Source organism: Electrona antarctica, assembly GCF_951216825.1.
Source record: "Electrona antarctica genome assembly, contig: scaffold_300, whole genome shotgun sequence".
Classification (NCBI taxonomy): domain Eukaryota; kingdom Metazoa; phylum Chordata; class Actinopteri; order Myctophiformes; family Myctophidae; genus Electrona; species Electrona antarctica.
This window is the reverse complement of record NW_027638700.1, coordinates 118,516-143,420: the sequence shown is the minus strand read 5'-3', so window position 1 is coordinate 143,420 and position 24,905 is coordinate 118,516. Positions and strand designations below refer to the sequence as shown.

The window sequence follows — 24,905 nt, the reverse complement described above, 5'->3', positions numbered from 1 at the left end:
TAAGTGGGTTTTAATGATCAGCTATAGCAAAACTAAGCCAAATGATTGCTTGGACAAAAAAAGCTAGTCTTTGTCTGCATGATGTGGCTGTGCAATGTGCACACACTAAAAGTTGAACTACTACTAGCATTTGGCACACTGCCAGCTAAAAACCTGCTAAGCTATATCAGCACTGTCAACAGCATCTCAAGAGGACGCTCCTGGTGTAACAGCTTTTAAGTTCAGTGCAGGGATAACAATATGGTATTTGGAGTAATCCCTGGGAAAACAACCCACGCTGACTGTGTTAAAGTGAAATTAACACAATCTGTGCCAGGAACATCAGGTTACGTTTTAAGCAGCATACCCTACCCGTGCCAAGACGTAAAGTTGCGTTATTAAAAAGAAAATATATATTTTTTTCTTTTTCTTTTTTCAGATAAACAAAAAAAAAAGGTTTTTCTGACATGCACGTGGATGTGCACATGGATGCGCCCACGGTTATTTTTCAATTGTCCCATATATCTCTGGCAACTGCACTGCGTTTCTGTTTAACAGGTGGGGTAGATTGGGTTAATTTAGGTACATTTTTGGAAATGTGATTCTCAGTTCTTCACTCAAGCTCTGTAATGTAACTGGAAGGCTGTGGACTGGAAGTAGCGAGGAAGGCAAGTGCTGACATGTGCTGATAGCGTATGGCTCACACACACACAGGGGCTGAATTGGATATTGAACACAGGGGTCGTTATCTTCGTTAATTTCACAATTTATTAGCCGCTCGTTATCTACACAACTGAACTTGATTTAATTAGAGCAAAATCCCTAAAGGGCACACCTTGGAATAAAACGAAACGGCGGATAAGAACCTGACATGGAAACCACAAAACCCCCACAAAAAAAGGCTGTTGAGAATAATTGTTGAGGTCGGTTGGCCAAGACGCTCGTGAAACGACAGCCGAATGTGAGCTCAGCCGTTCATTTATCTAGAGAGATATACGCATGCACGCACGCACGCACGCACACACACACACACACACACACAGGCACACCGAGAACGGCACCAGACAGCGGTACAACAGAGTTTGATTTAGGGCCTGTGTCCACAGGCATCGTTTTAACCCATTTAGATCTGAGATCAGATTCTAAAAATGTCTTCTAAAAAAAGAAGCAAAGATTTGAGTTAAAGTGAAAAGAATATTCAAATTTGTGTGGCACATTTTCACGATTTTTTCAAAAATAGCAGACCTACAAGCTCGTAGCGCAGCACCCGGTGCCGCGCTACGAGCTTGTAGGTCTGCTATAACATAATGCTCAAAACACCAAAAGGGGTTCCCGCCAAAAATGGGTTAAGGCTTTGTCGTGAGCTTGTAGATCGGCTATTTTCAGCAAGTTTTAAAATCAGCCATTATATGACGGCATCAAGGCCCGCCAAAATACATTTTAGTCAACTACATCAACTGTAGATTTAGTCGACTAAAATCGTATGATATCTAGTCGACTAAAACTACACTAACACTAAAACATTCCAGGTGGCAAAAAATGTGACTAAGACTAAATGAAAACTATTCAAGAGACACCGACTAAAACTGAAATCAAAATGTGCTGCCATAAATCAACACAGTGGTGCTGCCGGGCAGACTGTGACAAACACAGACAACGTGAACACTGTGCATGCAAAGTGGGCGGACATCAGAATATATCAGCTTTCAGCGACACTATGCTCTCTATGGTGAAAGCCCACGAAGCGAACGCATTATGCTCTCTGCCATATATACCCAATTCGTATTTAATTTGTTTTTAATTGATGTTGTTGTTGTTTTTTGTTGCCGCACGGCGCTGCAATGCACACAGACAGGTATGGGAGCTGAATGCACAGTACTCATTAAGAACACACTGCCAACTACAGAGGGCAGAGACTTATCTAGTCTCTGTGTGTGCGTGTGCGTCTGCGTGTGTGTGTGTGTGTGTGTGTGTGTGTGTGTGTGTGTGTGTGTGTGTGTGTGTGTGTGTGTGTGTGTGTGTGTGTGTGCGCTCGTGCACGCTGCACCTTTTTTTGTGCGATCCATCCTCTATTGTATTGAGCCGCCTTGGCAATATTGTTCATGCAATATTCATGACAATAAAGCATACGGAATTTAAAGAGAAACGGCATGACGGAGTTTACCATGTTCAGAGAGAGAGAGAGAGAGAGAGAGAGAGAGAGAGAGAGAGAGAGAGAGAGGGAGAGAGAGAGAGAGAGAGAGAGAGGGGAGAGGAGGGTCGAGAAAGAGAGAAGGAATACAGATGGGGGGATGGAAAAGGGGTCAGACAAGGACGAAAGGACGAAAATGTGACGTGATTGAGAGAGAGAGAGAGAGAGAGAGAGAGAGAGAGAGAGGATGAAGCATAAGTAATGTGAGGGAGGGCTGTCACAGTGTTGATTTCGTCGACTAATACTACGACAAAAAATGTTGTCATAAAAAGACAAATATATTGACAATTTCATCAACATATTAAAACTAGACAAAAAAGTTAGGTAGGGACTAGTGGACAAGAGATCCAGTACAAGTCATTTTACACTTGGTTGCATGCTGAAAATAGCAGATCGGCTATTTTCAGGAAGTGTAAAATCAGCAATTACGAGGCGTCACGAGGCGCTTCCAGGTGACTAAAATGTGACTTAAACTAAATGAAAACCTAAAACTAAAGGAAGTGTGAAGAAAACAAACTGGTGAAGAGTAGTAGTGTGACTCTCAGTGAGAAAGACAGTACTATACAGAGAGTGGCAGGGGGGGGGGGGGGGGGGGGGATGATTGAGTGAGAGAGAGAGATATATTATTAACTATTATTACATTTACGGGGCCATTCACAATAATGTGTGTGTGGTGTGGATGTATTATTCATTCAATTTCCAATAAAACAGGTGTGTGTGTGTGTGTGTGTGTGTGTGTGTGTGTGTGTGTGTGTGTGTGTGTGTGTGTGTGTGTGTGTGTGTGTGCGGTGGTCTTTGGAGAAAAGGTGGAAGGCAACATAATGAGATATAGATTTTTTGCTGACATTTTCTCTCACAGACTTAACCACCACTTCAAACGGTGAAGGCTAAGGCTAGTCTCAGCTGCAAACATTTACTGCTAAATATGACACGGGAGCGCGCGCACGCACGCACGCACGCACGCACGCACGCACGCACGCACGCACGCACGCACCCTGGATTCCCGGTGGTCTGCCAGGACGTGCACTACCGTAAAATGCTTAGATAAAGAGGGAAAGTAAAGGTGAGTTTTTCGTTTTGTTTCTTTGTCTGCTATTTATAGAGAAGATGATATTCTTCAAAGACTTGCGCGCGCACACACACACACACACACACACACACACACACACACACACACACCTCACCTTTTTGGAACATTTTGTCCCAAAAACCAAAGAGACACTGTCACATATGTATACAAGGGACAGGGGACAAATGGCTTCCTGCTTTGTTTCCTCAGGGAAGTTTATTAGTAAGAATCTAGGGTTGTCCTGGTCATGTCTTTGGTCATTTTCTCCCAAGCATCTGCCTTATTCCGCCCAGTATCTGTCCTCATTCCATATATAGTTTCCTAGATAATGCAGCCGCACAGTGCAAACTTTATTTAGACTGCATGAACTTTATTCCAATTAAAGTCAAATAAGCTTGACAACCCCTTGAAGCGCCCTCACATTGCTGGCATGTTACCTTTCTGTCAGAATGCTTTCATGTGAAATCACAAAAAAATTACCAAAACATCTTATTTAAAAATTAATCATGCAGCGTCTGAAACACTGAATGTCTATATTTACAATATTTCACAACTTTGTGTCTTGTTATGTCATAGACAAGCTTTACCAAACACACTGGAAGATGATAATCTCAAGAATTGTATTAAATTTAGGGTAAACACGATCATTATCGTTTGATAATGGACATAGGGCCTGGCTGAGACAAAAATAATGGTGTACGTTGCACAATAGGAACATGTTTTTTTCTCTTCACTGTACTTCATGTAGATATATAGTAAGCCAATTTGACTTCTATTTTAATATTATTTATTCAACCAGTAAACTCCATGCTCGTCAATCGTCTCATTGAAAACGTCTCTTTTATATAAGCGTACGAGGCGTGCCTGTGCCCTTGGAAGTCCTATATGGAAAGCTTTTCCTGTGGAAGAATACGCCGAAGGATGCACACATCAAGGACAGAGCGATACAATGTGAAATAATCCATTTTACTGCACAATGGCCAGCCCACCATCTATACTCCCACACATAATAATAATAATAATAAATTGCATTTTTATAGCGCTTTTCCAAATGCTCAAAGCGCTTTACGATGGTTCATTTATTCATACATTGGGAGGTGAATCGGCGAACAGTCGACGACAGCATCCTCACTTCCCACATTCACACACCTATGGTGGCGAGCTCACACCGACCAACTCATTGGAGGCAATGTGTAGGGTTCAGTGTCTTGCCCAAGGACACTTCGACATGTGGACGGGATTCGAACCGCCAACCCAGGGATCATTGGACGACCTGCTCTACCTCCTGAGCCACAGCCGCCCTGTAAATAGGTTTTCAATGTAATGAGTCCCGGGATGCAGGGATGGTCTTTTAGATGAGTCCCAGGGCCATTTGATGAGTCCCACTTCAACGACGTTAGGAGTCATATTTTGCCAATTTTAACAAATTGCAGCATTTAACTCCCCATTTCATTGTATATGGTTATAATGTGGTTATATCCATGTAGAAAACAGAAGAAGAAATGATTATTATAACTAAAGCTAGCAAAATAAACTAGAATTAAAAAAAGTACAGTAGTACAGCGCATGCACGGGAGCCAGTGGTGGAAAAGGTACTCACACGTATGTGTGTACTGTATGTTTTAACTTAAGTATATACGGTAAATATGTACGTGTCACTCTCTCAAGGTGAGCGGGGCATTGTTCAAATAGGAGAGTGCATTTTCGTCGGGAGACGCAATGATGCAACCGACTGGAGAGACCAGCACACCGTGTCTCAGTGTGAACAGGCAGGCAGAGAGTGAGAGAGAGACCTCTAATAGGCCCTGGCTCCTGTGGCAGAGAGAGAGACCTCTAATAGGCCCTGGCTCCTGTGGCAGAGAGAGAGAGAGACCTCTAATAGGCTCCTGGCTCCTGTGGCAAAGAGAGAGACCTCTAATAGGCCCTGGCTCCTGTGGCAGAGAGAGAGAGACCTCTAATAGGCCCTGGCTCCTGTGGCAGAGAGAGAGAGAGAGAGAGACCTCTAATAGGCCCTGGCTCCTGTGGCAGAGAGAGAGAGAGACCTCTAATAGGCCCTGGCTCCTGTGGCAGAGAGAGAGAGACCTCTAATAGGCCCTGGCTCCTGTGGCAGAGAGAGAGAGACCTCTAATAGGCCCTGGCTCCTGTGGCAGAGAGAGAGAGAGAGACCTCTAATAGGCCCTGGCTCCTGTGGCAGAGAGAGAGAGAGACCTCTAATAGGCCCTGGCTCCTGTGGCAGAGAGAGAGACCTCTAATAGGCCCTGGCTCCTGTGGCAGAGAGAGAGACCTCTAATAGGCCCTGGCTCCTGTGGCAAGGGCTGTGGAATCTTATGGGAGGCATTCTTACACACCACTAATCACCTTCTCGAAGGCTACTGGGGCCTTAATCACAGTACTAGAATCCCACCAACAACTCCCCCGCCGGCATTCCTCAATGGGTCATTTGGCTGCAGCGTAGTCTGTTGAGTGCATGCAGTGCGCGCACGCACACATGCACACACGCATGCACGTACGCACACAGTTCCCTACGGTTTCCTGGGTTCAGAGACAGGAACGCTAACTGTGAGGGTTATCGGCACTGAACTGCTAATAGCAATGGAAGAGACTTTATTTCAGCCAAAGACGGATATTTTGAGGTTTAGAATTACACACAGTTACAATATTGCATATGAAGGTCACACACTGCATTTTCTCACCACCTTCACCTCTGAAGGACATTCACTAAACAGTGAAATGTCGTGATGTGGTTCTTAAAAATCACACCCGTGTGAAGTGAGGGGCGCTAATATGTTAAAGTCTAACTCATGTTGATTAGGTGATGTAATGGTGATGTGAAACAAACGGTGCCAACACAAACGACATTAACAATAAAGAGACAATATGACGTAATGAGGCACATTGACGTACATTTTCCCTTCATTGTCAATGGTGTTTACAAAACAAACATTGAACTAAAGACAAACATTAAACCTCAAAAATACATTTTTTAAATATTATGTTCAAGAACCAACTCTGTTTTGCTTTGTGAATAGTGCTAACACTGTGTCAATGAGTTCCTCAGTGCATTTTCCAGTAAAAAATATGCACACTCAGTGTACAGTGTACTTCCAGCTGGACTATGTGTTAACCTCAGGTTCCTGTAAATTGGACCAAACACCCACTCTAAGCAGTATCTTGATTATGTATGAATCCAGCTAGAGTGAGTAAAGTAAAGAGTGGCATTAAACCATTTAGACCCGACGTCAAACTTTTTTTTTAAAAAGTCTTCTAAATCCTGACAGATTTCTAAATAAAAATCACACCCGTGTGAACTGAGTGGTGCAACTACACATTTATTACTAACCATAGCAACCATGCTCGTTTTTTTGGTACGAACAAACACGGGTACACGGTTACAAAGCCAGTTGTTGGAGTGGTTTGCACCACTCAAAAACAAAAACATGTTTCTATGTCAGTCGTTCTCAAACATATTCATGTCAAGGACCCCAAAATATATATATATGTCATTGCATGGCCACGACCCCCATCTGGAAATATGTAGTTCCAGGGACCCTCCCAGTAGCACATATTTGAGTTAAAAACTCGCTCTGAAAGAATATATATTCAATGATTTCAGGCACATTTTCACGATTTTTCAAAAATAGCAGACCTACAAGTTCATAGCGCGGCACTCGGTGCCGCGCTATGAGCTTGCAGATCTGCTATTTTTCAACAGCTAAAGCATAACAAAAAGCTTTAAAAAAACACCAAAAGGGGTTCCCGCCCAAAACGGGTTAACAAAGAAAAGGACACACATTTATGGAGCCGTCACATTCAACACATGGAATACAATGCAACAGCTAAATACAAAACAAAATAAACACTGCTGTTACTCGAACGTTAAGCACCCCTGTATGCCAAAAGAATGTTGCTCATGTCGACCGTGCTGTAATGGCCGTTGTCCGGTTCTTTGTGCTGCACAATAGCCCTTTTGTGGAACACAAATGGATGTCTGGGCATCCCATTGTCCTCCTTGGAGAAAAGCAGGAGTGGCGCTCAATGCATATCGCCATTTACAAGACGCATCTGCACGGTGGAAAACCTTTACAATACATTAATGGTTAATGTGGTTAAACGCTAACGTGACATGGATGCGTTCCAGGTCTCAATGGATTAAGTCATTTTGGGCGGGAACCGCTTTTGGTGTTTTAAGCATGATGTTATGCTTTAGCTGTTGAAAAAAAGCAGATCTACAAGCCGGTGCCGCGCTATGAGCTTGTAGGTCTGCTATTTTTGAAAAATCGTGAAAATGTGGCACAAATCTTCGAATATATATTCTTTCAGTTTCAGAGTGAACGTTTTTAAACTCAAATCTTTGCTTCTGGGAGGGTCCCTGGAACTACATGGGGGTCGGCGACCAATTACATATAATTCTGGGGCTCCTTGACATGAAAATGTTTGAGAACGACCGACATAGAAACATAGGTTTGTCATGATTTAGAAGAGATTTGTAGAATCGTCCTCAAAACAAGGTTACAAAGTGGTCTAAATGAGTTAATACATAATAATATCACAAATAATATTGCAGCATTTAAGGCCATGTGCATAAACTGACCATGAGTGGCCTAAGGATAGCTGGCATGACAAAAAGCAAAGCCAAACAACTTGCCAAATACTGTTCTGTTTCGGCTGTTACAGGCAGTTTGTCTGTGTGGAGGAGGAGGTTCCATGTGTATCCTTAAGTGAACATGAACTGTCAACCCCGTTATATTTGTTTCCTTGTTTAGCAGCCAAGGGCTTTTACATATCTGCCTCAAGAACACTTTGACAACACGTACAGATACGTCTGCACATTCTTTAGCTGGAGAATGCGATTAATTTCTATTATATATGCACAGTATAGATCCACTATGCATTGAAAGCTAAAAGGTATTGAAGAGGCAGCTAGGTTGCCTTGAGACTCTCTCAGGGCTATAGTCTCTTCAGATATACTAATCCCACGGCTGTTTACTCCATCAGATGTCTGAAGCATCTCAATACAACTCAATGCAGAGAGGACTTCTTTCAGTATGCTAGCGCTGATCCCATTGAGCTCGTAAGCTGCTGAAAAGACCCAGCCTAGAGCACTGAACCATGTGAACCAGCTAGGTCAATACTTGGTTTATCTGACAGTCTCGTTCGTAAATGACCTTTTATTGGGCGTATGTATGTATGAACTGATATGCACATCATGTGTTCCTTTTCCTTCTTCTTAATGATAGTAGTACTGAGCTCACAAGCTTGTAGATCTAGTAATGTTCCTTTTCCTTCTTCTTAATGATAGTAGTACTGAGCTCACAAGCTTGTAGATCTAGTAAATTAGATGGGGACATTTTTATGGCAAAGAGATCTGATGTAGAGGGAAAAAGAGCAGACCTAGTATAGAGCCCTGGGGGACTCCAATCGGCGCTGCACAGTGGTTTAAAATATCAATTCAAGCTGAATAGAGCGCACACGTATAATGGTACATTCAAACTTAACTGCCAGAGAAATAATTCTATAATTTATGTGTGGCAAATTAATGGTGTTTTCCCCCCTTCTATTTACACCAATAGTCTTCACGGTGTGCAGCCGTCCATAAAATGGACTGTCAACACTCGACAGCTCAATGGAATTATAGGTTGCTTGTTACATTGTCTGAGTCAGCATGCTAACCAGCTTGCTATAATCGTCCAATAGGGCTCACACAGCGGGGAGTGCAGTGCCCCGTGGTGTGTCGGAGTGGGAGCGTCAAGGAACACCTTGTGCGAAAACAAAGTAGAACATTTTGAGAGAGAGAGAGAGAGAGAGAGAGAGAGAGAGAGAGAGAGAGAGAGATTTTAGGGAGGAGGGTGATGCAACCAACACTGCCCGGTTTGCAATTAGCTATGGACCTACACAGGTGTTGGCTGTTTGTACGGATTTATCCATTCACTTCTCAGCTATTGTTCGATTGTCAACTTTTTAGATGAATCAAATGATTGCAAAGTATGTTTTTAAAATTATTCAAATATATATATACACACACACATTTTATACTTTGTTCGTTGTACAACATTGTTGTGTGAAAACAGCCTCACAATGCATCGCGGCACAGTGAGAGCTTGTAGATCTGCACTAAAAATTGATTAGTTCAATATTGACTTGATGCACCCTTATATGAAAGCTCACTTGGAGCATGTCGTCCCCATGTCATCCTGATGCACTGTAAACAGACCTCCGCGATGCCTCTGATCTCATCTCCATGTCATCATGATACACTGACCATAAACAGCCCTCCGAGATGCCACTGCCGACGCCAAAAAAAGAAGAAACCCCATCCATTCAGCCCTTGCCAAGTCAGGGAAAGGTGAATACTGTTTTGGAATCCAGCGCATGGTCCACACTCCCCATAGTGTGGCAGTGTTAAAGTGTTATACAGTATGGCCAAGTATGAGTGCTGAATGTGTCGGGGAGTAGTTGTACTACACTGCTGGCCTCATGCATTCACAGGTGCACTGCAGAATCTTGATCGAGAAGAGGCTACTCCTCCATCGATGTAACCCTGTGTCCTCACTGGACACTTTTCTTTCATCTTTTTTAAACCATTCTGGGTGGGAACCCCTTTTGGTATTTGAAGGATTATGTTATACCTTAGCTATTGAAAAATCACGAAAATGTGGCGCAAATCTTTGAATATATATATATATATATTCTTTCAGAGCGAACGTTTCTAACTCAAATCTTTGCTTCTGGAAGGTCCCTGGAACAACATATTTTCAGATGGGGGTCGGCAGCCAATTACATTCTGGGGCTCCTTGACATGAAAATGTTTGAGAACCACTGACATAGAAACATGGGTTTTTCAGGAAACTGTCAGGATTTAGAAGACATTTGTAGAATCGTCCTCAGGTCTAAATGCCAATGCCTCTTCTGCCAATTCTAAAAAACGCATTCTAAATCCTGACCTAGGTTTTAAAAAAATAATAGTAATAAGGGGTTCCCGTCCTGAAAGGTATATAGTTACAAAAGAGGTTCCTGTCCTTCCTGACCCATTTCGACAAAAAATTCAAAAATAGCAGATCTACAAGCTCGCAGCGCAGCACTCGGTGCCGCGCTACGAGCTTGTAGATCTGCTATTTTTCAATAGCTAAAGTATAACATAACGCTCAAAACACCAAAAGGGGTTCCCGCCCAGAACTGGTTAATGGAAAGGCACAGCAGGGCAAACAGCCCATCCGTCAGGGAGACATTTTGCGCCCCCAGGTGGCACGGCATGCAAACTAATTGGGCTCAAATCCGGTGGTCCCCGGTCATCATCGGAGCACCTTTTCCAGCGTGACAATGACCCCTAAACATGATATTCCAAGGGCCCTAGCTGCAGTCTCTTAGGGAACAACAACAAGGTGGAAGGGCTGCAAATGGCCAAGGATTTCGACCTGAACTGAACCTGTCTGTCGGGAGGCTCTCCATCATGCATCAAGGCAGTCAGGGAAGGCTACCTCTCCGAGGAAACGGAATGGGATAAAAGGGTCAGTGCAATACTTGAGAGCAACGTGGGGCATACTAAGTGATGCAACACTGTCTGATTAAATCAAAGGTCGTACGCATTTCTGTAACCCTGAATTATGGAACCGTGGAAGGCTGCACGTGGCGCGCACACACGCTATAGGGCTTTAAGCTACTAGTCGACTATTCGACTAGTAAATCCACTAGTCGACCTTGTTGGTACTAGTTGACTTTTTTTTACATAATAGGTAGGCCTAGTTAAACAACTAGTCGACTAGTTGCACTCTCTCGACTAGTCGACTAGTTGATTTTTTTTTTACATAATAGGTAGGCCTAGTTAAACAACTAGTCGACTAGTAATACTAGGCAAGTAGTAACGCATGCGTGCGTGCGTGCGTGCGTGCGTGCGTGCGTGTGTGTGTGTGTGTTATTTTTGTAAGTGGCTCCCAGCAACATATGCACACACACGCAGATCAGGTATTGACGTCTCGAGTCTGTCATTGATTAGTTGAGACTCTGAGCATCCTGTTGTATCGAATGGATTATAGATGCCCTTATAGTGGATCATTACTGGAACCCATTGCACACATGAATGCACACACACACACGACAGGCGTACCTTTAACCACATCGTAATTGGTCAGAACAGTCTGGAATTGCCACTTGACAAACAGGCTCTTCAGATTCACGCATCTTCACATAACAGCACGCACGCACACACACGCACACACATCAAAACAGATTTAACCGTGCCAGATTAGCTTGAATAGCCTGGAATCACCCTTTACATGTCTTCTCCAAAGACATGCATGGATAGTGGACAGGCACACGCACGCCCTCTCATCCTCAGCACAGCTGCCACTTCAAGGCTCTCTCTCTCTCTCTCACACACACACACACACACACACACACACACACACACACAGCACTATGTATGTACTGTACTAAGGTTCAAGCACACCTCAATAGTTGCAGCAAGCTTCTTCCCGTGTGCGCACGGCCGCGCCCTCACACAGTCACACACACACACACACACACACGGTCAGAAGACGAAGATGAGGTGTCCTACCTTGACCCCTCGGACTCTGAACTCGGCCAGGGCGCGGCTCATCTTGCTGGCGGCCATCTGCAGGTCCTTGCCACTGGCGATGACCTTGACCAGCAGAGAGTCGTAGTGCGGGGAGATGATGGCGCCCTGGAAGGCCGACGCGCTGTCCAGACGGATGCCCATGCCCTCGCCGCTACGGAACACCTGAGGACACACAGAGAGAGAGAGAGAGAGGGATTACAGACTTCATCAAAATACAACCACTTTAACCCATGGACGATTCTACAAAACGTCTTCTAAATGCTGACAGTTTTCTGAAATACCTATGTTTCTATGTCAGTGGTTTCATGTCAAGGACCCCAGAAATGTTATGAAATTGGCCGCCGACCCCCATTTGAAAATATGTTGTTCCAGGCACTTTAAAACACCAAAAGGAGTTCCTGCCCAAAATGGGTTAACCATTATTTTTAAACTTTAGCTGTTGAAAGATAGCAAGCTCGTATAGCACTTGTACACTTGTACATTGTAGCACTTGCGATTTTTGAAAAATTGTGAAAACGTGTGCAAATCTTTCTCTTTCACAGCGAACGTTTTTTAACTAAAATCTATGCTTCTGGGGTGGTCCCTGGAACAAAACATGTTGAGATGAGGGCCCGCGGCCAAAATAATATAATATTTGGGGTCCTTGACATGAAAACGTTTTTTTCTGAAACTGAAGACATTTTGTAGAATCGTGTCTCATGGTAAATGGGTAAATTGAGTGTAGGATTACATTTATTTTTTTATTTAACCTTTAGTAAAAAAGACATTCAGACTGCGTCTCTTTTACAAGTGGGAACTGGCCAAGAGGCAGAAATAAAATTACACTTCAATACCACATTACATCATACATTTTGGAACACAAAAAAAAACATCCATAATACACCTCAAAGTACCTATGATATAAATACAACAAAATCAGTCCTAAACCGAAATAATAAATATCTAGGCATGAACATAGGCTAGCACATATCCAAACATGTGCAGGTGTTGGACTGTACATCTAAGATGATCATTTTGAAACTTCTCAAGGGAACTTTCAAAGCCAATTTTAGTCTGGACTGTAGATCGTTCCACGACCAGGGGCCAAAGAAGGCCAGGCATTTTTGAATGCTGATACTGATACTTCACACCGTAGCCAAGCATTTGACCTGAGGTTGAGACCATTTTGGACCAAGTCGAATTTGGAGGAAATGTAAAGACGGCAGATCACCCATGGCTTTATAAATGAAAACATGCCAATGCTGCAGCCTGCGGGATGTCAATGAGAACCAACCGACTGCAGCGTACAACGTGTTCGGAAAGGTGAGTTAGCCCATTCTGGGCGGGAACCCCTTTTGGTGTTAGCATTACGTTATGCTTTAGCTATTGAAAAATAGCAGACCTACAAGCTCATAGCGCGCCACCGAGTGGCGCGCTACGAGCTTGTAGGTCTGCTATTTTTGAAAAAATCAAAGAACGACTGACATAGAAACATAGCTTTTTCAGAAAACTGTCAGGATGTAGAAGACATTTTTAGAATCTGATCTCGGGTCAAAATGGGTTAGTTATGAATCTCAAAGCAGCATGGTACATAACATGGCATGTGTACAGTGAGATGGTGTTTACAGAGTGGAGAACCCGTCGACGCATCACATCTATTGAAGGGAATAGAGGAGATTGGTATAAATGAGGCATTTAATTAAAAGAAAACAGGTCTTTTTGGGTCAAAATAATCAACTCCCAACCCAAAAAAAATACAGCCTCGGGGTTGAATTTTCCAGGCAGGCTTACAGTACATGAAACCCTTTCCCTAAACAACCCCATTATATCTGAATATCCCGGGGGCATTGTGAGAGTGTGTGTGTGTGTGTGTGTGTGTGTGTGTGTGTGTGTGTGTGTGCACGTGTGTGCGTGAGTGCACATATGTCTCTCTGTGTGTGTGTGCGTGCTATGCTAGCTTGCATTCTGAAAAGAGCAGATCTACAAGCTCACAACACGTTGCAGCTTGTAGATCGGCAATTTTAGAGTTGCCGGCCAATATTGATGGCATCAGGAATCTCCATATATGGGCTTAACTGTGACAGCAGGTCGCATTGTACTATGACATGACCTATCCATCCCTGATGATTTCTCGATGACCGGCCGGGCACCATATATGGTGGCTGATGTCAACGTGATGTCAGGATGACCTGGGGGCTTGGCCTGGTGTGACACACTGACGGGAAATGCAAGATTCCATAGTAAATGCGTCCTGCGGTTGCAACAATAATGACTAAAACTAAAATAAAAATGTGCCGTCAAGATTAGATACAGTGGACCATTCTAGACTGCGCTTCAATGTACCTCATTGAACGGTAGTGAATAACAAAGACTCTGGTGACCTGTAATGTACAATCATGTCAAGACTGTGGTGTACTCGTTTTGTTTGTTTTTTGTTTGTATTTAGTTTTTTGTCTGTGCATTGTAATGTCCGTATTGTGGTACTTGTTGTTTTCCTATGCTGTGTTTATAAAATAAAAATGTGTGGTTCTATATACATTGAATTGCGATTCTTCAGCTGTGAAATTTCAGGGCCTCAATAAAATGACATTGTAGCAGAGCGTTGATGGAAATACTCAACTACAACAATGTTGATTCACAGACATTATCCACCCATGATATTTCCATAGACGATAAAACCGGGCGATTTATGGCCACAGCTACAGTCTAATCACCCAGCCATCAGTCCTTGTGTGTTTATTATCCAAACTCATTATTTCATCTACATAGATTCGTCTCCGTCTTTGACAGAGGTTTGATGGATGGCCTCGCAGAGATCAGGAAAAAAATGGAACATTTGCACAGCAGATTTGCTCCCCCGAAAAAAAAATCTACATTGCCGCATATGGGCAGAGAACTAATTATGTTGCGGAAGGGTGAACACGGAGTGAGAAACCTGGACAAATTAAATTGAACATAAACCGGGGCTAGAGCCGCAGATATGTGGTGATATGTGGTGAACAACTAGCAGCAAATACGCCTTCGACAAAATTGGAACAATATGAGAAAGTACAATTTGTTTTTTGAGAGGAATGCGTTTTTTTCCATTATAATGCAAAGCTAAGTCCTACATTTTTTTCCTGTTATGCTAAGTGACGTTAGTACACAATGAAACCCAGCTTTAGGTAAACATTAACCCATTTAGGCCTGACGTCAACATTTTAAAAATGTCTTCTAAATTCTGACAGTTTTCTGAAATACCTACTGTATGTTTCTGTATCAGTGGTGCTAAATATTTCATGTCAAGGACCCCAAAAAATATATGTAATTGGCCGCCGACCCCCATCTGAAAATATGTTGTTCCAGGAACCCCCCCAGAAGCAAAGATTTGAGTTAAAAACAATATAATTATATTCAAATATTTGTGCCGCATTTTCACGATTTTTCAAAAATAGCAGACCTACAAGCTCGTAGCGCGGCACTCGGTGCCGCGCTATGAGCTTGTAGATCTGCTATTTTTCAATAGCTAAAGTAGAAGATAATGCTTAAAACACCAAAAGGGGTTCCCGCCCAGAATGGATTAAGCTCGCTTCCCTTTAAACCTGTTCTGTCAAGGTGGTGAATGAGGAAATATGAAGAGTGCCATCCTCCATTACCCTCCACATTAACTTCAACATCCACCCCAATGTTGTCGCTCGTTTACCGAAGCCATTGTATCCAGTTCAATCCATTTAAATCCTCAATGCTGCCGCACAATCTGCATTCAACAATACCTTGTTGTTTACAAGGACAATTCTCAAAATCCAATTGTGAATACGCAAACAATGGCTGATGGATGACGCATATTAATCGCGCATTGCAATATAACTTCCACGTGACGCAAACACACAAAGAAAGACAGATATTAACGAGCCAGGTATTAAATGAGAAGAAAGAGTACACGACGCCAACTGTCTCTTCACGTGACACCGTCATGAGATTTGTACAGTTTCAAAGCTGTTTGAATTCAAGGTTGTAAAACTTAAGACTGTAAAGATGTATGGACAAAAGGAGAATGGTATGAGAACATGTGGTTATCCCCATATGTTCTTAACCCATTCTGGGCAGGAACCCCTTTTGGTGTTTTAAGCATTATGTAATTGTACTTTAGCTATTGAAAAATAACAGATCTACAAGCTCGTAGCGCGGCACCGAGTGCCGCGCTACGAGCTTGTAGGTCTGCTATTTCTGGTTCTGGGGGGGGGGTTCCTGAAACAGCATATTTTCAGATGGAGGTCGGCGGGCCAATTAGCCTACATATTATTTCTGGGGTCCTAGACATGAAATATTGAGAACCACTGATATAGAAACATAGGGTTTTTTTCAGAAAACTGTCATGATTTAGCAGACATTTTCTAAATTTCGAAGTCAGGTCTAAATGGGTTAACTTCTTCACAGCACAGACGGGCCGTTAAACTGATGACATTTAAATCATTCCCTGATGAAAGAGCAGTGAATGTGTTGCTTCAGTAAAAGCTATGGCTGTCTCTCTACACTCTACGGGGATAACAACAATAGACGGAGCCAGTCATTACTCATCATGTCACACGGTTTACTCCCTGAACAGGCTTTTTTTCTGTGTCCTTCCACCAAGTCACTGCCCACTGAGATCTGTTTGGCCAGCGACCATCTCAATCTAAAATAACAGCACTTCTTCTTTATGAACTGCAGTGGTTTCATACTGCGGTGGTTTATCCGTTTATTACGGACAACGTGGTGGGCACTTTTTATTCCCCCACAGGCCGAAGCAATATGTCACTTTATGAGAGCACAGCAGGTCCATTCTAAATGGTCTGCATTTATATATCGCCTAACACCTTTACCAAAGAGGTTATTTTTCCTCCAATGTGCATCATGATAGTCCATTCTCACTCACTCACACACACACACACACACACACACACACACACACACACACACACACACACACACACACACACACACACACACACACACACACACACACACACACACACACACACACACACACACACACACACACACACACACACACACACACACACACACACACACAAAGCCAGAAGGAAATGGAACCGAGACCCTTGTAAAAGTAAAAGTACAAAACTATTGGCGTCAAAATGTAGCTAAAGTGCCAAAAGTAAAAGTACCTATTGCACAGAATGTGCCATTTCAAGTGTTTCAAATGTATACTAATCTTTTAGCAGAGCTACAAGCTCACAATGCGTCACATCGCGACACATTGTGAGCTTGCAGATCGGGCTACTTTCAAATGGCCGGAATGTATATAGGGTGTGGTTAATAAGTGGTTAATGTATGTTTTGTGATAATAATAATAATACATCTAGTGGAGTAAAAGTACAATAGAAGTAAAAGTACTGGAAATACTCAAATAAAGTACAAATACAACTTACGTCAACATTTGACTTAAGTACAGTACTTGAATGTACTTAGCTGTACAACACCACTGGTATCAGACACACACACACCTCAGACTTCTGTACCTCTGTATCTTTTCTCCACAGACACCCAACGTGTCATGGCTGAAAAACAAACAACAGCTGTGCAAGTGTCAAACCTAAACACTCGTCTGGTCTTGATTTGCACTTTTTTCACACAACCTGCCTACGTCTTTTCAGGTCCTTCGGGGGATTTTGGTAATCGTGTCAAAGTAGAAAATACTGCACTTACTGTATAACAGCCCCTCGTTTCATTTTGGTTAAATCCATATTGGGTTGGGCTTGAGTGTGCAGGGACATAATCATGCTGTTATGTGCTCTGTTCATGCACACAGCTGGGAGCAGCTCGTTGCAATCATGAGCCGATAGAACGCAGGTATGAAATACAAATAAAACAGTGACACATTCAAGCGACGTGTTGACATTTTGACATGGATCAATTAGGCACTCGACAGCCACATATACTTGGTTGTACGTTCACCCATTTAGGCCTGACGTCGAAATAAAAAAATGTTCGCTCTGAAAGAATATATACCTATTCAAAGATTTGTGCCGCATTTTTACGATTTTTCTAAAATAGCAGACCTACAAGTTCATAGCGCGCCACTCGGTGGCGCGCTATGAGCTTGTAGATCTGCTGTTTTTCAATAGCTAAAGTATAACACAATGCTTGAAACACCAAAAGGGGTTCCCGCCCGAAATGGTTTAAAATAGCCAAATGTTGTGAGCTTGTAGATTAGCTGCTTTTTGGAAAATGGCCAACATAAGAGTGCCATGTTTAACCTTTGAAAACCGGGAAAGCATCTGTTGTCATTTCCGATTTAGCTATATAAAAACATAGGTTTTGGGATATAGAATAGTGGTTCTCAAAAAATATGACACCTACAAGCTCACCGCGGCCAAATACATGCCATTTTAGGGATGCCCTGGCACGAAAGAAGTTTGAGAATGACACATGCACGAAGCGTATATCTATTCTACGTCCGAGCATAGACATGGTAACGCCCCGCCTGCCTCTGATTGGCCTACCGACACTGCCCGTCTTGCCCCCTCCGAGACGCGAGGTTACTCCAAGAGAATGACAGCTTGGCACGCGCGACAGTAACTTGTAACTTTTATTTTTTGTAGAAGAGGCAAACTAATATTGTTTATGCCGTTTGCTTCGATTGGATGATTGATTGAACACGTATTTGTATGATTTGATTTGGGTGTGTTCTAAATTAAAGTGCTAGTGTTGATTATCGTGTATTAATCTAATTATAGTAAACTAATACTAATATACTAAAACAATGATAAAGATCAAGGGAAAAGAGACCTTTTTACAGTACAATAATGTTTCAAGTTTACACTGTAGTGTACACATGTAAAATAAACAGCATAAAACAATATATTAGTTTGCTTCTTCTACAAAACATAAAAGTTACTGTTGCACGTGCCAAGCTGTCATTCTCTTGTATTATATCGTAGTTGTACTATTTATTTATTTCCCACCACGGAGTAACCTCTTGGCAGACTATCCAGCATGTAGCTAGCCACCTCGGAGGAAAGTCTGTTAAGGCCGGCAGGGTCGGTAGGCCAATCAGAGGCAGGCGAGGCGTTGCCATGTCTATGCTCGGACGTAGAATAGATACACGCATGCACGAAGGGAGACGAGCCTCGAGGCAAACATGGATACACAAATATAAACATCTGTCTTCCCAGGGTGACAACAAAGACATATAGCAGTTATCCCATTCTGAACGGAAACCCCTTTTGGTGTTATAACTAAGCATTATGCTTGTTTTAACTATGCTTGTTTATGCTATGTTTTAACTAAGCGTTACTTTAGCTATTGAAAAATAGCAGATCTACAAGCTCATAGCGCGCCACCGAGTGGCGCGCTACGAGCTTGTAGGTCTGCTATTTTTTTTAAATCGTGAAAATGCGGCACAAATCTTTGAATATATATTCTTTCAGAAGCCTAAATGGGTTATTGCACACTATGCAATAAATATTGCTGCGTGTCCAGGGACCACTTACAAATACATTGAACTTCACCAAAGTCTTTGCTGAAAACATGAAAACCATAAAAAGAAAAATGCTTTGTCATTTATTTGATCCCCGTGTTGTACACATGGGAGTCACTGCGCTGTGCTCCCTTGTCAAATAAAATGACACTGTACAATATGAACCGCTTATCATCCCACGCACTCCGCTGGGCGGGCGGTCAACGTGTAACTCGGAGGTGCATGTGCACAACTGCCTCATATGTCACCATTAGCATATTTATTCATATTTACATGTATGTCGTGCTAATGGTGGCCCGGGCAGGGCACACTTCATGATGCGTATTGAATGAGAGAGAGAGAGAGAGAGAGAGTGAGAGAGAGAGAGAGAGAGAGAGAGAGAGAGACAGAGACAGAGAGACAGAGAGAGAAAATGAGTGCGAGTGAGGAGAGATGAGTCAAGGTGAAAAGACAAGTGCCTTGTTAATAATTTAAGGCGAGGTGTCAAATCCTCTTACCTCGGGGTTCACATCTAACAAGAAAATCGCTCCCCTCCTCTTTATCTGTCTGCGTACCTTCAAGACATTACAAGTAGATGGACTACTGTGTCAGAGAGCTGCCTCTCTCTCTCTCTCTCTCTCGGCACTGAAGCTAATAGCTAATTACAGGAGCTGAAACCCAGTCTCCCAGTTTCCCTCTCTCTCTCTCTCTCTCTCTGAATCTAGAATCACCCCTATCGCTCTGCAACGCGGTCTCAGTGATCAGCAGATAAATCCCAATTATCTCAATACCCGGCTCAAAGGCTTTGCGCACACACACACACACACATGCTTTGCCTGTAGATATGCGGACGCACTGTGTGCGAGCACACTTCCACCGCCGAAACTGACTCTGACCTATGACCCCCAGCATGTGTTGGTATAATTCTTCATCCAGACTGTTACACCCGCAGTGAACGCAATGATGTTACAATAAAACCCCACGCTCTCTGTTGATGTTCTGACAAAGCTCCCCCCCCCCCTCGTCCAATGTTTCGCCGCTCAGCATCTCTTTAATCCATTGATACCTGGAACGCATCCATGTCACGTTAGCGTTAGCGTTTTAAACATTATGTTATAATTTAGCTATTGAAAAATAGCAGATCTACAAGCTCATAGCGCGCCACCGAGTGGCGCGCTATGAACTTGTAGGTCTGCTATTTTTGAAAAATCGTTAAAATGTGCCTCAAATCTTTCCGAAAATTGTCATGATTTAGAAAACTTTTTTTTTTTTTAAATTTCGACGTCAGGCCTGAAAGGGTTAATACTCTGATTCATGATCCGATTCATGCAGTGCATTATTGATTCCACCTCTCTCTCTCTCGGCCAATTATAATTTATGGGGTCCTTGACATGAAATAGTTTGAGAACCACCTCCTCCGCGCCATCAGTGCCCATACCCGAGGCGGGGTTGGCGAATGGGCCTTTCTGTGTGGAGTTTGCATGTTCTCCCCGTGTGTCCCCTAGGGTAGGTACCCTCACAAAAACATGCCGTAATCCTGGTCTCTAAACTACCTCCCCCTGGCCAGCCGGGGCGCCTGATGGAGGGGAAAGGAACTGGTTGGAATAACGTGTTCCTAATCCTTCCACGCGCTACGTCCGGCCGGGGAAACTCTCCCCTGTCAGGTGAAAAGAAGCAGCTTGGACTCCTCATGCATAGAAGGAAGCATGAGGCCAGTCCGCTGCCCCCCCAGGTTGGTAAAGGTAGTGTAGCGCCCAGGATTACATTAGATAATTGACACTGGGTGAAAAAATGGGTTACAAAATTGAGGGATAAAACATTTAAAAAAAAAAAATACAGTATCCACTCGTCTCTTCCCAGCTTGCTGTTCATTTCTGAGCGATGCCAGCCATCTGTCTGCGCTTACCTTATGTTATCAGAAATTAAATAAAAGAAAGGCAATATATAATAAAAAACAATATAATATAAGAAATATATATAAATATAATAAAAAGGCTGATTGACTGCATTGTTATCCAAGCGTTCTTTCAAAGTAATAGCGCCCGGATCACTCTCCTTGGCGACAGAAACGGTATAACCTTAATGAGCCACGGAAACATCTCAGACATCACAGAACATTTCAGTCAGCAGGATACTCAAATAAAACCCATGCATATTTTATTAGTGCCAGAGCCAGACGAGGTCTCCAAGACAGCTTTTCAAGAACTGAAATGAATCCAACTGGCTTCCCCTCTCTGCAACACACGCTATTTATATTTTTCAATTATTATTTATTTAGTCTTTATGATTTGCTTCAGGGCCACTGCTGGGTTTGACATGTTTAGACGGCAAGAAAGAGCTCTCTATTTCACTCAGAGAGACACGTGTTGTGAGTGTGTGTGTGCTGTGACCTTGATGGCAAAGTTACAAACCAAACTTCAAAACAACAAGGCCATGGACTAGCATTTTAATCAATATTATGTTGCTTGATTATGATAAATTAATGAGCCAAACCTTAAAAGTCTCAATACAGACATAAAAAATAAAAAAAAGGTTTTATTTACCTTTTAAAATAGTTCAACTAGCCAATCTACAGTACATTGACACGTTGTGAGCTTGTAAGACCGGCTATTTAAGTTTAGGGATAATGGGTATAAGGGGGTGGCGCAAGATATAGCCAAGGTGTATAGGCACTAGGCAGTGATGAAAATAGAGCCATTGGTCTAACATCTTACCCCACCTTGGTGGCTCTCTCTGGTACTGAATGCAATGCTTGCACACACTAAATGTATGAAATTGTTAAAGGGGAATTTCCCCCTTCCCCCTTTTTTTTTTACAAAAGTAAATAATTATGTATATTGACCAAAAAAAAAAAAAAAAAAGATATGGGGCGCTGGTCCTGGAGCTGGTCCTTCAGCTGCTCCTGGAGGGGTCTAACGCTAGAACTCCTATTCAATCGCGCAATTGGTTTTTCTTTTTTGTTCACATCTGTTCTAGATGATGTGACAGCAACACTCCATGCATTGTTGACACTGCACTCTTCCTGGTCTACGTGAGCTGATGTTAGACCCCCTCCAGGAGCAGCTGGAGGACCAGCTCCAGGACCAGCGCCCTATATCTTTATTTATTTTTTTATTTTATTTTTTGGTCAATATACATAATTATCAACTTACTTTTGTAAAAAAAGGGTTAGGGAGAAATTCCCCCTTTAATGTGTGTCTATGCGTGCATGCGTGCTTGCGTGCGTGCACGTGCGTGCGTGCTTGCGTGTGTATATACACACATACAACTTTTTGCAGAGAAGGACTGCACAGGCATTCTCGAGCATCACTCCTGACAGCCACATATATTATGCAGCGATAGAGTGACGGCTATATCTGAGCTCCAACTGATCAGGTGCCAATTAGAGAGGAGCATGCAGACCGAGCCTTTAGGGCTGAGAAGAGCAGAACGAGAGAGATGGAGGACGAGAGACAGACCATATGAAACAAGACCGTGGTAGCAACAGAGAGGAGCTACAAGAGCAGTGTTAAGCCATTTAGGCCTGACCTCGAAATTTAAAAAAAATCTTCTAAATCCTCCAAACATTCACGATTTTTACAAGCTCGTAGCACGCCACTCGGTGGCGCGCTATGAGCTTGTAGATCTGCTATTGTTCAATAGCTAAATTATAACAATGTTTAAAACACCAAAAGGGGTTCCCGCCCAAAATGAGACCGGAGACCAGATTCGACAAAAAATGTCTTCTAAATCATGACAGTTTTAAGGAAAAAAAACATGTTTCTATGTCAGTGGTGCTCAACCTTTTTTCATGTCAAGGACCCCCAGAATTATCTGTATTTGCAGACCCCCCCCCCCCCCCCCCCCATCTGAAAATATGTTGTTTCAGGGAGGAACCCCCCCGATTTAAAACAAGCTAAGTTTAGAATAACGGTTAAAGTGGTTAAAAGCTGTATACGAGGTGACACAGATGCGCTGGCGGTCTCGATGGCTTAATAATTGAAGCGGAGCTGCGTGAGAGAAGCCAGAGACAGACAGAAGGGAGAGGCTGTAGGGGGAGAGAAGGAAGGCAAGCAGACAAGAGCGAAGAAGGAGAGAGAAGACTTCACATTAGCTGGTAATTGACCATTTTCTGTTGCCGGTGGAAAATAAAATGCTGTAAAAAGCCTCCGTATTGTCTGGTGGCGGCAGGAAAATAAAAAAGAAATAAAAGAAATAAATCGCCGTCTATACGCTTTTTTTATAATGGGATGCGGACCTGTAGGCTATCTGTGAAACAGGGCTGCTTTAAGGCGCCGACTATAGTCCATGAATGCACGGAAATTCGAACAAAGCAAATTGGAAAAAAAGGTACCCTTCCGTAGGGTTCCGTTCACACAAACACATTGCACGTTCAACGCCATACGATTGTATGTCGTACACCATTGTCACACATTGTCTCTCTGTGTGTCCGCAGATTCCTTTCACTCTCAACAGCTATAGCGTCTAGTGGAGCTAAAAATAAATAAATGCCGGATAATAATATAATGATGACGCCAAGCTTTTGCTGTACAGTAGTGCCACGTTTAGAAATAATAGCAACAACAGCGGCTACTGTATACAGCCCTCCCTCCACTCTGTGGGCAATATTTCATCTAATTGGACAGTAGAGCAGGGTCTAGTTGAGCTCCATTTTCAATTCCAAGCCAAGCTGTTGTGCTGTGTGTGCTGTGTGTGCTGTGTGTGTGCTGTGTGTGTGTGTGTGCTGTGTGTGTGTGTGTGTGTGTGTGCGCTGTGTGTTCTGTGTGTGTGTGTGTGTGTGTGTGTGTGTGTGTGTGTGTGTGCACGTGTGGGGGTGCGTGCGTGCGTGCGTGCGTGCGTGTGGGTCAGAGGTGAAGTGCCAGGGAACGCCAATATTGTTTTTTCATAACATGCTAACAGACTACACCAGCGTTAATGTAGTGGCTGCATAATTGAGCGGTGTGTCAGTGGCAGCCTGTCGCTGCAAACCCCCGTCTCTATATATTATTTAGCACAAGCCTCACGTGTACAGTAGAATCATATACAGTACCTTCATGTTGCCACGTCAGCTGTTATCCCATTAAGACCCGAGCACGATTCTACAAAATGTCTTCGAAATCGTGACAGTTTTCTGATAAACCTCTGTTTCTATGTCAGCGGTTCTCAAACAATTTCATGTCAAGGACTATTTCATGTATTTGGCCTCCAACCCCCATCTGAAAATATGTTCACAGAAGCAAAGATTTGAGTTAAAAATGTTCGCTCTGAAAGATATTCCAAATGTGTGCTACATTTTCACGATTTTTCAAAAATAGCAGACCTACAAGCTCATAGCGCGGCACTCGGTGCCGCGCTATGAGCTTGTAGATCTGCTATTTTTCAATAGCTAAAGCATAACACAATTCTTAAAACACCAAAAGGCGGTTCCCGTCCAGAATGGGTTATTCTAGCCCCAAGCGGCGGTGATAATCGATAAGTGTCAATTTAGCCGCTGCAGTTACAGTCTTAGCAGACATTATATTTATATTCGATATACAGGAATGACAAAGTGTGTGACAGAAGGAGCACAAGAAGAAGATAGACATGCAGAAAAGGGAAATTAGTTCTGAGGATAATTCATGTAATAGCATCACAAATCAGATTGAAATAAATTGTTTTTTTGTGTGAAAGTGTGAACAGAAATAAATACAATTTT

General features: G+C 42.9%; 1 protein-coding gene across 1 annotated transcript in view; it reads right to left on the bottom strand.

Annotated features, from left to right (window-relative positions):
- Positions 1-11,790: 11,790 nt before the first annotated feature.
- The window catches only part of LOC306917822 (pyruvate carboxylase, mitochondrial-like), a gene marked incomplete at both ends in the record, with an annotated part of 110,406 nt that continues 97,291 nt past the window's right edge, over positions 11,791-24,905 (bottom strand). The window contains one exon of the mRNA XM_079530724.1: positions 11,791-11,973. Within this exon, the coding sequence (XP_079386850.1) occupies positions 11,791-11,973 (183 nt within the window). The remainder of the gene's footprint in view (positions 11,974-24,905) is intronic.